General features: G+C 43.9%; 2 protein-coding genes across 2 annotated transcripts; one reads left to right on the top strand and one right to left on the bottom strand.

Annotated features, from left to right (window-relative positions):
• Positions 1-6,706: 6,706 nt before the first annotated feature.
• BJ212DRAFT_1306383 (uncharacterized protein) lies at positions 6,707-7,274 on the bottom strand (the record flags this gene model as incomplete). The annotated part of the gene is made up of 5 exons (XM_041333815.1): positions 6,707-6,780; positions 6,831-6,971; positions 7,006-7,025; positions 7,047-7,128; positions 7,178-7,274. The coding sequence occupies 5 exons, from the start codon at positions 7,272-7,274 to the stop codon at positions 6,707-6,709; spliced, it is 414 nt and encodes a 137-aa protein (XP_041185314.1).
• A 5,519-nt stretch (positions 7,275-12,793) lies between these two features.
• BJ212DRAFT_1489462 (uncharacterized protein) lies at positions 12,794-13,051 on the top strand (the record flags this gene model as incomplete). The annotated part of the gene is made up of 2 exons (XM_041341419.1): positions 12,794-12,908; positions 12,969-13,051. 2 exons carry the CDS (start codon positions 12,794-12,796, stop codon positions 13,049-13,051), a joined length of 198 nt encoding a protein of 65 aa, XP_041185313.1.
• Between the last annotated feature and the right edge of the window lie 260 nt (positions 13,052-13,311).

Genomic DNA, 13,311 nt, shown 5'->3' with positions numbered 1-13,311 from the left:
ATTGACAAGTATGAATACAGGACCTAGGTTAGAATAACTACTGGGTAGTTGGATGAATGACCAGTCACAATGTGAATCCCATCCAGCAAGAACAAAAATAGGCACCCTACCACCCATGGAGGGGCTGGTGATGGCAGAGAAAGTGGTGAGAGCTGAGGAATTGCGATGGAAAGGCTGGATGCAAGAATGAAGGTGTGAGCAGCCATGTGAGCAGCATCCATGCCACACTGTAGGTATAGTTTCAGATGCAGTCCCAGGACCTGCACCTCTCCAAGTGAATATGGATGCACATATTATCATTCACCATGAGCAGGAGGGAGATGGAATGGCAGTGGGCATGGAGGATGGTATCATATCATTGGAGCTGAATGATGATTTTGCTATGGGTGTGCCTCCTGGTGCACCAGGGGCCATAAATGAGATGATCCCAGCACAAGGTCTCTGTGGAGGTGATGTCCTCATATTCATGAGGATGCAGAGATATGGGAGAGGGGAGCTGAGCACTGGGACAAATGAAGGGAGTATGAATTCGGCACCGGATGTGTTGTTAGAGATATGGGAGAGGGGAGCCAAGTGAGATGAATGAAGGGAGTATGAATTTGGCAGATGTATCATTGGAGATATGGGAGAGGGGAGCCAAGTGAGATGAGTGAAGGGAGTATGAATTAGTGGACACATCATTAGAGATATGGGAGAGGGGAGCTGAGCACCAGGATGAATGAAGGGAGTATGTTAAGGTCATACTCAAGGGCTAATGGATCCTAAGGGCTTTGGCCTCAGCTCATGTGCTGTGCCCCTTACCTGAGTATTGCCCCTTATTTCAGGAGGACAAGACTAATGTGTCCAGAGGGTCAGATGAGTAGCATAGCAGATCTGGATGACTTCTGGATGTTATCATATCCCACAATCCAGACCCACATTCCATAATATTCCCATGCTTTCCAAGCCTATGTTTGGACCCCATATCTAACTCATTCCAAGATCCCCTTCTGCTGTGTGCTCCACACCTCAGCAGGATTGACTCTGCTCCAGATTTACCCCTGAGCTCTGGACCTCCAGATCCTCACTGCTAGCCTGATCTGTACCACCCTATCCTGTCCACCCTATGCACACTCCATCTGGCAAGACATCTGGACTTCACCTTGTCTTGGATTCAGGACTATATCCACCTCATCATATCCCAGTCCTGTAAGGTAGAGCTTGTTCAAATCCATCCTATGTCATGTGACAAAGTGTGACAATTGCATGTAAATTTACCGTTAATCAACAACTATGCAAGATCCTTAATGGCTACATGAAAAATCTTGAAATTAAGAATTAGATTTTTTTGCTTTTCCTGTTTGTTTGTACAAGCTCTGATGATGATGTTCTGGAATTTTGAGTCTTTACAGCCAAAGTGGCAAGAGGGAACAAACAATCAGCTGGCAACTGCAGCTGCAGTCTGAGCGGCTGTGCTAAGGTTTCATGGCCTCTTACATCAATATTTGATTGTTGATGATAATCACCTAGATTTGCAATAGGATCTCAACAATTTATCAACACTTATCAAAAAGGACTTGATGGCATGCAAGCTGCATGGGGAGTGAACAAATATTGTGGCCATCTCCAGAGAGTATGATTATGCATGATTTTGACACCACTCACAGCACAAGTATCTCAAATTCCATCTGAATAGTTTCATTATCATTTACAACTTTTTTCGCTACATTATTACAACTCATATTTACTCACTACTTGTCATATCCCACAATCCAGACCCACATTCCATCATATTCCCACGCCTTCCGAGCCTATGTCCGGACCCCACTTCATATCCAACTCATTCCCAGATCCCTTTCCACTGTGTGCTCCACACCTCAGCAGGATCAACTCTGCTCCAGATTTACCCCTGAGCTTTGGACCATCGGATCTCCACTGCTAGCCTGATCCATACCCCCCTGTCCCATCCACCCTATGCACACTCCATCCAGCAAGACATCTGGACTTCACCTTGTCTCAGATTCTGGACTATATCCACCTCCTCATATTCCAGTCCTGTATCCACCTCATCTTCTGGATCCCCAGATCTCTGGACCTCCGGATATTAACTCCGGACCTATTCCCACCCTCTGTCCAATATCCTGCACCTATCCCCATTTAGGCATCTCTGCCTTTCTGGCTTTTGGTTACCTCTTGTTCCATCTTGCTTATTGATCCTTGTATGAGTCTTCATCTCTGAATTCATTTAGTTATGTTTCATCTTATTTACTAATGTGTTTCCACATGCTTGTACATAGCCCTGCTACTTTGCTTACTGATCCCCTTAGATATTCTCCAGTATATAACCCCTGTATATACTCCTGTAGTTTGTCATATCCACATATCCGGATCTCAGATCCGACCCTTATCTCATCTCAGATCCACATCTTATCTCTGATCCTATTCACATCTTATCTCCCTCCAACATCTCGTCATTCAATCTGTCCACTTGTCCGGTCCATTCCACAACTCATCCGAATCCACAACCAGCACTCGTCTCCTTTTGGTAACCCCCTAACTCCGGTATTTTGGTTATCTGTATATCCATCCTGCTCCCTTATCCACTACCTATGTTTCATTTCCGTTTCATGATTTGTGATCTGTTTCTACTTACCAATAGACTATCCACATGCTTTGTACATAGCCTTGGACTCTGCTGATTGATCATTCCATTAGATACCTATAGTATATAACCTCCTGTAACTTTCTGTAGTACCTCAGTTCAAATATCATCTTAGTTCTGCTCATTCCTGTCCTCTGGACTTGAGTATCTCTACTCTTGTCACCCTCCGAGACTTAGGATTGATTCCTATAGTCTATCCATATCCACCTCTGTCTCTGACAGTCCATCACTGTTAGTTTCTAGTCTGGACTTGTCTGGATTAGCCCTATGATACTTATCCCTCATCTGGAAGTCGTCCAGATCCATTACACTACTCATCCGACCTTCTGGACATGTTAGTCCTGCCTTTCTGAAATAAGGGGCAATACTCGGGTAAGGGGCACAGCGCATGAGCTGAGGCCAAGGCCCTTCGGATCCAGTTATCCTTTGAGTATGACCTTAACATAGTTCCTCAGTTTGAATATCACCTTAGACTTGCCCAATCTTCTTCTGGACTTCAGTCCATCTGAGTTGGTCCTTTTCCATAAAGGCCTAGGGATGGACTCCCTAGGCTGGAATTCTGGACCTTTGGATTTGTCCCCTATGTCTCTGTCTCAAGTCTAGGGATTGATTCCCTAGGCCAGAGCCTTGCCTTTCTGGCACTTACCCTCTTTCCAGACTTAAGTCCAATTCCTGTCTCTCCAACTCTACCTCTGTTTGTTTCTACATCGGACTTCATCTGATGTAGCCCCTATTCCTTCCAGACCTCTGGACATCCTGTCCCTCGTACCTCCAGACATCTTGTCCTCCCCTGCATACCTCCAGACATCCTGTCCTCCTGTCCTCCTGTCCTCCTGTCCTCCTGTCCTCCTGTCCTCCTGTTCTCCTGTTCTCCTGTTCTCCTGTCCTCCTGTCCTCCATACTTCCGGACCTCTGGACATCCTTCCATCCTATCCTTCCATCCTGTTTCCTGTAGAGATATTACCTTGGGGTCTCTCCACTTCCTGTGGAGTGGGAACTCCTCTGAGTATTTCCTGTACTCCTCTGGAACTCTCCCATGCTCCCACAGATGTTTCCCATGCTCCTCTGGAGGTCCTCCCGCACTCCACCAGAGTAGCCAGCCTCTGGAAGTCCTTTGGACTTCATCTGAAATGAAGGACACATACTTGGGTAAGGGGCACAGCATACAAGCTGAGGCCAAGCCCCTTGGAATCAGTCCCTCTCTCCACTTTGAGCAAACCAGTTCTTAACAGATGTAGGATAAGTATTGTAAGACTAATCTGGATGAGTCCAGACTAGAAACTATCAGTAATGGACTGTTGTAAACAGAGGCGGATACAGATAGACTATAGGAATCAATCCTAAGTCTCAGAGGGTAATGAGAGTAGAGGTACTCAAGTCTGGAGGACACGAATGAGCAGAACTAAGATAATATTTGAACTAAGGTGCTACAGAGATTTACAGGAGGTTATATACCATAGGTATCTAACAGCATGATCAATCAGCAGGGTCCAAGGCTATGTACAGAGCATATGGATAGTCTATTGGTAAGTAGGAAAGGATCACTAATAATGAAATGGAAATAAAGCATAGGTAATGGATCAGTGAGCAGGGCAGATATACAGATAACTGAAGTACCAGAGTCAGGGGGTTACCAAAAGGAGATGAGTGCTGGTTGTGGATTCAGATGAGTTGTGGACCAGACCAGTGAAGGTGAGGACTTTGGACTAAGAGAGAAACTGACTACTACTGGGGGAACTCTACAGCAGGACCTGGATGCAAGACAGAACTTGACCTGAAGGACAGCTACTGAGAGAGGGTCCTCAAAATGACTGAGGGGGACTCTGAGACCAAATGGGCGCTAAAGGACATGTGAAGTGTGACTGCTGGAAGAAGCACAGTCAAGATGTGTGTGAAAGTGCACTGGGGCAATAGGAAGTAAGAGCACACATGATGGGGTCTAAAGTGTAGAGGTAAAAGCTATCTGGAAACTAAATCCAGTGAAGGAGGAAATCAAGCTGGTGCAAAGCAGTCGCACCTAGGCAGGTAGCGCATGAATTTGGACTTTTGGGATCTTTAAATTTGCTCTAATGTGCAAACTACTGCTAATACACAGAGGTTGGGAGTGCTAGGATAATCTCTAAAAAACTATAAGTCCCTTCTCTATATTGAGCACTAGGTGATGCTTGTAGTGTGGAAGTGAAGCAAGTAGGTAGTATTATCTGTATGTAATGGCACTTAAGCGCATGCATGCACATTTACAGCACTGTAATTGGTCCAGAAGATATATCAGAATGATAAGAATACAATAAGAACACACCAGTGGACTTTAGCAAGGACATGGACAGGTGGACGGACTGTAGTGGAGGACTTAGAGTGGGCACACAGGACATGCAAGTGTGTTTGCATGCATGCAGTGGTTGCACGTTAGCATACAATAGCACAAGTGACTTATCCTGAGGATCAGAGCTGGAGTATCAGTGGGAAGGGGTGGTATATTGTCCTATAATGGCAATATAGAGGCGCAAGTCTTTACAATGTGAAGGGACAGCAGTCCCACATTCAATTCCAAAGCCTCAGCTGGTCAAGCCTGTGAAAACTGGTGCACTGCTGACATCATGAATGGATGACCTCATGGCTGGGTTAACTGGCGGAGACACCATGCAGGGAAAGAAGAAGGTGATTGAGGCACCGGCGAGGACAACCCAGAGTAAGTCAATGCAGAAGCCATCAGACAGTACTACTTGAGTTACTAGAGCAAGGGGAAGGAAGTAATGGACTTATACCACACTGTCTGCATCTATGTACATCTCAATGTTATGCAATTGGCATTCAGTGCTCAACACTCAGGACTTGGTGATCCCTGGTAATTGATGGGTGATGTTTGGTAAAGTGAGCATTGATAGATTACTTGTTTAATTTATTTACATCTCACTTCAGTGCTCAACACTCAGGATTTAATGATCCTCAGTAGATCTATTGGAAATGGCAGAGTAATGAAAGATTTCAGTGGTCCAGTAGTTTACATGTGAATTTGATCTTCAAACCAATGAATCAGGGAATCTACTACCTTGAGCATTTTGACACTCACCTGTTCAGCTCTTTGCATCCTCTGGAGTCCCACATCAGCTCTTTGGAGTTTGTCAGATGCTTCTGCCCAAGCCATTCAGAATGGTTGCTCAGCCTTGAGTAGTTGTTGTATGGAAGGGTCAGGAAGACTTCCATGACATTGTTTGTAGTCACTAAGTTGACCTTGAATTGATTGCACTCACAGAAAAATAAGCAGAAAGATAAATAATGTACTATATCAGATACTCACATCCTGTGTGTTCATATGACCTGAATGGCTGGAACTCCTGAACCATCAAATGCAGTTCTTGTTACAGTAACATCTACTTGTTTGGCCCCTATTCATTTTCCTGCCTCATGCCCTCACTGGACTCCTTCCTCTTCAGGCAATTGCCCCTTTTCTCTTTTCTTGATTGTTCTATCATTTTCTCTTGATTGTTCCACCAACCACTTAGTTGGTTGTACCTTATCTTCGGTTCATCCAATGACTCACCAACCCTATGCCCTTACTGCACAACTGGTACTTCTTACTTACTATGGTATTCTGACTTGTCATGACCCACCATGACTCGTGTCCCCTTTACCCTTACCACTCAACTGGTACTTTCTACTTACTTTGGTATCTTGACTCATTGTGACTCATTCACCCTCTACCCTTACCACTAATGCAGCAGACCTGCCCTTATCCCTTCCAATGGTATATATACCTTACAGGTAGCACTTGTATTCTCTAACTTGAATCTACTTGGTTCATACTGTCTACTCCTTGAGCCCTAAGCAAGCTCTCCTCTTTATCAAGTACCTTTGTTGGAGCTTGTTGCTGCCAACATCCTTAGCCTTGAAAAGAGAATGATTGATGACTCGCTGTCATAATTGTCAATAATCAATTGTAGCCCTTACAGCTAGATTGATTGCTGTGAACTTGTACCATCAAATGCCCACTGGTTGCAGCAGGCTTGGTGCGAGCCCCAATCCAAGTTCCACATTACTCCCTCACTTCATTTGCCTGCTGCAGACTTAGCTCAGTTGTAACAGTTCTTCATTAGTGAGATCCAGCTTTGCTGAATGACATTTGGCAGATTTTTCATTCACTTGGAAGATGAATTAAGTATCAATAATGTGATAGTATGGTTTAACTTACATGACATGGATATTTCTGGTGCAACTGGAGCATCCCTATCAGCATTAGCAGACTCCAGCTCATCATCACAATCGATCAGATCATCATCAGGCCCAAGGTACAAGTCCAGGTCGATGTGCAGAGCTGGTTGATCAGCTTGAGCTGGAAGTGATTGATCTGTAAGATTTTAGTGAACATGGATAGTCATACTTGATCCTATTGAATTGATAAACCTACCAGGGATTGAAACCAACACATCCAGACCACTGGATGACAGAATCATAATCTATGATATCATCTGGCCCAAGGTATAAATCATCTAAGGCATGTCCAGTAAATAGATAAGGTATAATAGAAATAGAACATACCTGTTGATATCTGGGACTCAGTTGAATTATCCACATCCATTGAATTATATTCAGTCACTGGATGCTCATTCAATTGAACTATTTGATGTGAGCTCATGTTGTGTGAGGGACTGATTGACTGATTGACTGATAATTGATAACTTTGAAGTTCAACACAAGGCAGGCAACTGCTGAAAGTTGAACCATGACCAAACAAAGACAAACAATCAACTATTTTATAGATCACCCATCAATTGCCTTGTTTCTTCTGAAACTCCATCCTTGTTACATCTGATTTCAACATTTTCACATCAATCTCCATGTCTACTCCAGTTGACACCTCTTTCACCAGTCTCAAGGCAATCACTGCCCAGATCTTGGCCATCATCTGCGGCGCTTGGCAACTTCTGCCAGGCAACAGTCACTTTACTTTGACATCACAGGTTACTGAACTTGTGGTATGTGAATCTTTTTGTTTGTTTCTTCTGTTTTCTCTAATGTCCAGGCAGGCTAAGGCCATCTGGGAGCATGTGGATGCACCATGCATTCCTGGGATTGTGTTATCATGCTCCAAAGAGTTACTTTGAGTTTGGAGCATGACCCCCCAGGTTTGGCCCAACTGGCACAGCATCAGCCATAATGATCCTTGTCTGTTAAGGCACAGCTGGCACAGCAAGGTTGTTGCCTGGGAGGTGTCAGGGGACCATATGTTTGATCTCCCCCTTGAGGTTGCTAATTTGGTAGGTCCAATTCCAGTTGACCTTCCCTCCCCATCTGTTGTCACCAGCAATATTGCCAGGTCTTTCACCAACATGACCACTGAGTCCTAGGAGAAGGGGAAAGGTAAGGCAGTTGTTGTGGACCTGGAGCCAGAAGCAGAAGGGAGTAGGAAGAGGAAATTGCCAATGATTCCAGCACCCTCCTCCCAACCACTGAAATTGGCAATGAAGGGTCATAAGTGGGTGAAGTCAACTTACATTATGAAGTCAAGGCAGTTTGTGGAGTTGGAAAATGATGAAGACTCAATCATCAAGGTATGTTGTCTGATTCATTTTTTCACTATTATTGACTGTCTTGTAGCCAGCTTTGGGTGGCATGCCAGAGGTCATCCATCCAGACCTCCCCACAATTGTGTCAAGGATGTCTGGATCACCTTGCTCACCCCAGGTCCCAAAGAAGAAACCCTTCGGCCCTGCTATGGTAAGTCTAATTTATGCAGCTGGCACCCAGATCCATGCTCACAATTTATCAGGCAATTGCTGGCAGATGTCCAGAGGTGATGGAGCCCTCGCAATTGATGTTGAATACCCTGGTGGAGGCACCACCAGTCATTGATGCAGATGACATCCTCATACCCAGACTGGTGAGTACTTTGAATCAATGGAGTGGGTCCATGGGCTAATGGAACCCACAGAACAACCCATGCCAGGCTTGCAACAAGCAAGGGTTACCCCACACCACTCGGTATGACCGGAGGAGTGGAAAGGGGTGTCTGTCATGTGTCTTCTGCACAACAAAAAAGGTAAAATGTATTTCCACAACTCTTGGAACCCTGCCAAAATGCTCTCAAGGTCAGTTGACCACATGGAGGGTGAGGTCGAGGACACTGTCAAAAGCTCCTTCCACCACCCAATTGAAGGCCCAAATGCACAGTCAATCATGTGGCTTGTCTGGCACTCCAAGTGTCTCTGGTGTGACAACACCACAGATGCAGACATGTGGTCACAGCAAGACAATCACTGCTGTCAAGGCACCTGCACCTGCACCAGCTTGTAAGTCCCCTGAACTTTTTATGACCATCTCACCTTATTATTCTCTTGTAGCAATTGTGTCTTTGAGCTTGGCAGTGCCTCCTGCAGCACTTGATGTGCCCATGCCAGACTTCCATGCCATGTTGATGGTGATTTGGGAGGGTGCAGCTCTAATTACCACTCTTGAGGCTCTTGTGGTTGAGCAGGGTGGTATGATTGATACCCTGCAATGCCTCCATGAAAGCCTTCTATGCAAGATCATCAACCACCATCCATCATTTCCACTGCCTGACACTCCTGCCAATGCAACATTGTTGTTGCTTGATCAAGCTGTCCTGGAGTCCATTTCACCCCCTGAATCAGCACTCCCTCCTCTCATTGATCTGTCGATGCCAGGGATGGAGCCCACACCCCTGAAATTCAGGGATTCCTCTATCATCAAGGGTTTCATGTTTGAGCTCAGCCAAGTTCAACCACTACCAGACCCATTGCCAACTCCCAAGGGTCCCCAGAGTTCCAGGGAAATTGTGGGCCTGGCTGGTCTGCGCAACCTTGTCCCAGAATATGATTCTGGTGATGATATGGATGTTGAGGTGAAGGTTGAAGGTTCTTGTGAGGGTTATTTGGCTGAGGTTGACATGGCTACATAATTCCATAGTGATAGATTTCTATAGATTTTGTTTAAATGAATTTTACCTCTGCCACAACTGTAAAATTGAATTACCAATTGCTGAGTGCTGAAACCCAAAGCCCAAAACTCAAAACTCAAATCCTGAAACTCAAAAACCAAAACTCAAAAAAATGTATATAACATGTGATTTTTCAAAGATATTACACAAGTCCATTGTTGAGTGCCAAGTGCCAAGTGCTACAGCCCAAAACTCAAAACTTGAAACTGAAACTTGAAACTTGAAACTCAAAAACCAAAAACCAAATCTCAAAAAAATGTATAACATGTGGATTTTTCATTTCATTGCACAAATCACCAAGTGTTGAGTACTGAAACCTGAAACCCGGTACTACAAAACATATATCCAGGTTTCAGGTTTCAGGTTTTGGTACTTAACACTCAGTGAATTGTATCATTGAGTCTCAGGTTTCAGGTATTCTGGGTTTGGCACTCAGCACTCAGTGAAATTTGTGAGGAAATAGAAATTTTACATGATATACATTTTTGTGAGTTTCGAGTTTGGGGTGTTTGGGTTTTGAGACTCAGTGATTTGTGATGTTAGAAAATTGGATATGTTGCACACCAGGATTCAGCTTTAAGGCCTCAGGACTTGGTGATTGGTGATTGTCAGACATGGTGTATTCAGGTTTTCAGGCTTCAGGTTTTGGTGGTCAATGGTAGGTATATGCACTCATAGTGGGTATGTACTGCATGTGTTCGATTTTCTGGTGCCTACATCAGCACACTGATTCATTTGTTATCCAACTATCTAAGCCCAGTTATGTTTATTGCACTCATTTACCTGGGCCCACCTGTGTATATGATAACAACTACCTTGGCCCACCTGTCGATATAATATATATCACCACCTCAGCCTATGTGTCCATATAGTATACCAATACCTTGGCACATATGTCTATATGATATGTATCTGGGCCCACCCATGTACACAATATCTCACTACCTTGGCCCACCTGTCTATATAACATCCCCCTACATTGGCCCACCCATCTATGTAATATACCCCTATGTCAGCCCACCTGTCTATGTAATATACTACCATGTCAGCCCACCCATCTATATAATAAATATCTCACCACACTCTCAGCCCACCTGTCTGTACAATATACTACCATGTCAACCCACCCATCTATATAATATATGACTACCTCAGCCCACCTGTTGACACACATGAAACTTGTTTCATACATGGTCATGATTATGCCACTTATCTTTCTTGCATATGAAATAAACATGTGTCAACATTTTATGCCACTTTATTTGTATCTATGCATCCAAAGCTGTGGAACCTGACAAATTGATACTATGATTAGAAAGATGATGATTGGTAAAGCACAGCAACAAGGCAGTGCTAACACAGCTCTTACCAAACATTATTACAAAACATGGCAGTGTTATGGTCTTAACACAGCCTTTGCCAAGCATTCTATAGTCCTTTCTCATTGTCATATCCACATATCTGGATCTCAGATCCGATCCTTATTTCATCTCAGATCCTATCCACATCTTATCTCCCTCCAACATCTCGTCATCCAATCTGTCCACTCATCTGGTCCAGTCCACAATTCATCCAAATCCACAACCAGCGCTCATCTCTTTTCAGTAATCCCCTAACTCTGGTATTTTGGTTATCTGTATATCTGTCCTGCCCCCTGATCCATTACCTATGTTTCATTTCCATTTCATTAGTTGTGATCTGTTTCTACTTACCAATAGACCATCCATACAGTGGCTCAAAAAACTGTCCACATGTTTTTGCATTTTTTACTATTTACAATATTGTGTGAGAATACATAAAGACCTCAGTGACATGCTAATACCATATTGTAGTGCTGCTTCAGGGCTTTGGATTGAGCACCACATTGTGAGAATCAGAGGAGATATGGTGGAGATACAAGGCTTACAAAATCATGACTCATACAGGCAGTTTTTTGAGCACATATTAAAACTATATAAATCATCATTTATGACACCACAAAAATCATACCACTATGATATAAATTATGAAGTGGTGTCATTATGTTATTTTAAAACCATATCTAACTATACAAACCAAAAATTTCCATATGTCATGGTTATATTCACCATGAAAGCCACCCCCCTGCTCAAAGGGATAATATCCTCTCTCTTTCCTATTCTGGCCTCTCTGCTTGTCAAATTTCCTCTAGAACTGGAGTATGCAAGTCCACTGTGGCCAAGTTCATCAAAGAAAGTCACACAGACAAGGAAAACTTCTGTGAAGGGTGTCCATCCAAGCTCACCTCTACTGATAGGAGGGCTATTATTCAACATATCACTACAGGAAAGGCTGATAATGCTGTCCAGGTCACCTATTACATCAATTCCACCATCACATTCCCTGTCTCTTCACACACTGTGAGAAATATTCTCAAGACAGCTCATCTCAGGTCAGTAACAAGGAAGAAAAGGCTCTCCTCTCTATCACACAGAATTCCAGCCTAGGGAATCCATCCCTAGGCCTTACGGAAAAGGACAAGACTCAGATGGACTGAAGTCCAGAAGATAATTGGGCAGATCTAAGGTGATGAACAGGATCTAAGATGATATTCAGACTGAGGACTCTACAGGAATTGTACAGGGGTTATATACTAGAGGATATCTGAGAGGATCAGTAAGCAACAGAGTAAGGCTATGTATGAGCATGTGGAAACACATTGGTAAGTAAGACGGAACATAAGTAATGAACTCAGAGATGAAACTAGTACAAGGATCAATCAGCAAGACAGAAACAGAGATAACCAAGAACTGGAAAGGCAGAGATGCCTAAATGGGGATAGGTGCAGGATCTCGGATGGAGGGTGGGAATGGTCCAGAGATAGTACAGTCAATATCCAGAGGTCTGGAGATCTGGGGATCCAGAAGGCAGGATGGAAACAGGACTGAGATATGTGAGGTGGTGGATGTAGTCTGGAATCTGAGAGGAGGTAAAGTCTGGATGTCTTGCTGGATGGAATGTGTGTAGGGTGAACAGGATAGGGGATCCAGGAATGAGTTGGATATGGGGTCCGGAAATAGGTCTGGAAAGCGTGGGAATATGATGGGATCTATGTCTGGCATACGGGATATGACAGTCAGCTGTTTGATTCAATGACCCTCCAGTGACCGACTACAATTCAATGGATGTGGATGAGTCCACTGTGTCCTGGGCATCACTAGGTGTGTTGTATTTTTATCATGCCTTATCTATTTACCAGGTATCCCTTAGATGATCTATACCTAGGGCTGGATGATGACATAGAATATGATTCTCCTTCATCCGGATCACCAGATGTCTTGGCTGCAATACCTGGTGAGTTTATCCATTCATTAGGATTGAGGATCACCATGCATGCTCACTAAACCCTTGCAGATCAATCACCTCTGGCTCAAGCTGATCATCCAGGTTTTCCCATTGATCCAGATTTGTACCTTGGGCCTGAGGATATATATTGATGTGGATGAGTTGGCTGTATCCTGCTGATCCTAAGATTGATGTTCTGGCTGCATCAGAAGTGTCTATGTCATGTGAGTCCATTCATTCCAGAGGATTATAGATACTTACAGTGGCTCAAAAAACTGTCCACATGTTTTGACATTTTTCACTATCTATGATATTGTGTGAGAAGGAACAAATGCCTCAAGGACATGCTTATACCACATTGTAGTATGGCTTCAGGGCTTTCATTTGAGCCCACACCGTGGGAATCGGTGGA

Source organism: Suillus subaureus, assembly GCF_016647635.1.
Source record: "Suillus subaureus strain MN1 chromosome Unknown BJ212scaffold_281, whole genome shotgun sequence".
Classification (NCBI taxonomy): domain Eukaryota; kingdom Fungi; phylum Basidiomycota; class Agaricomycetes; order Boletales; family Suillaceae; genus Suillus; species Suillus subaureus.
This window is presented reverse-complemented; position numbering and strand designations above follow the sequence as displayed.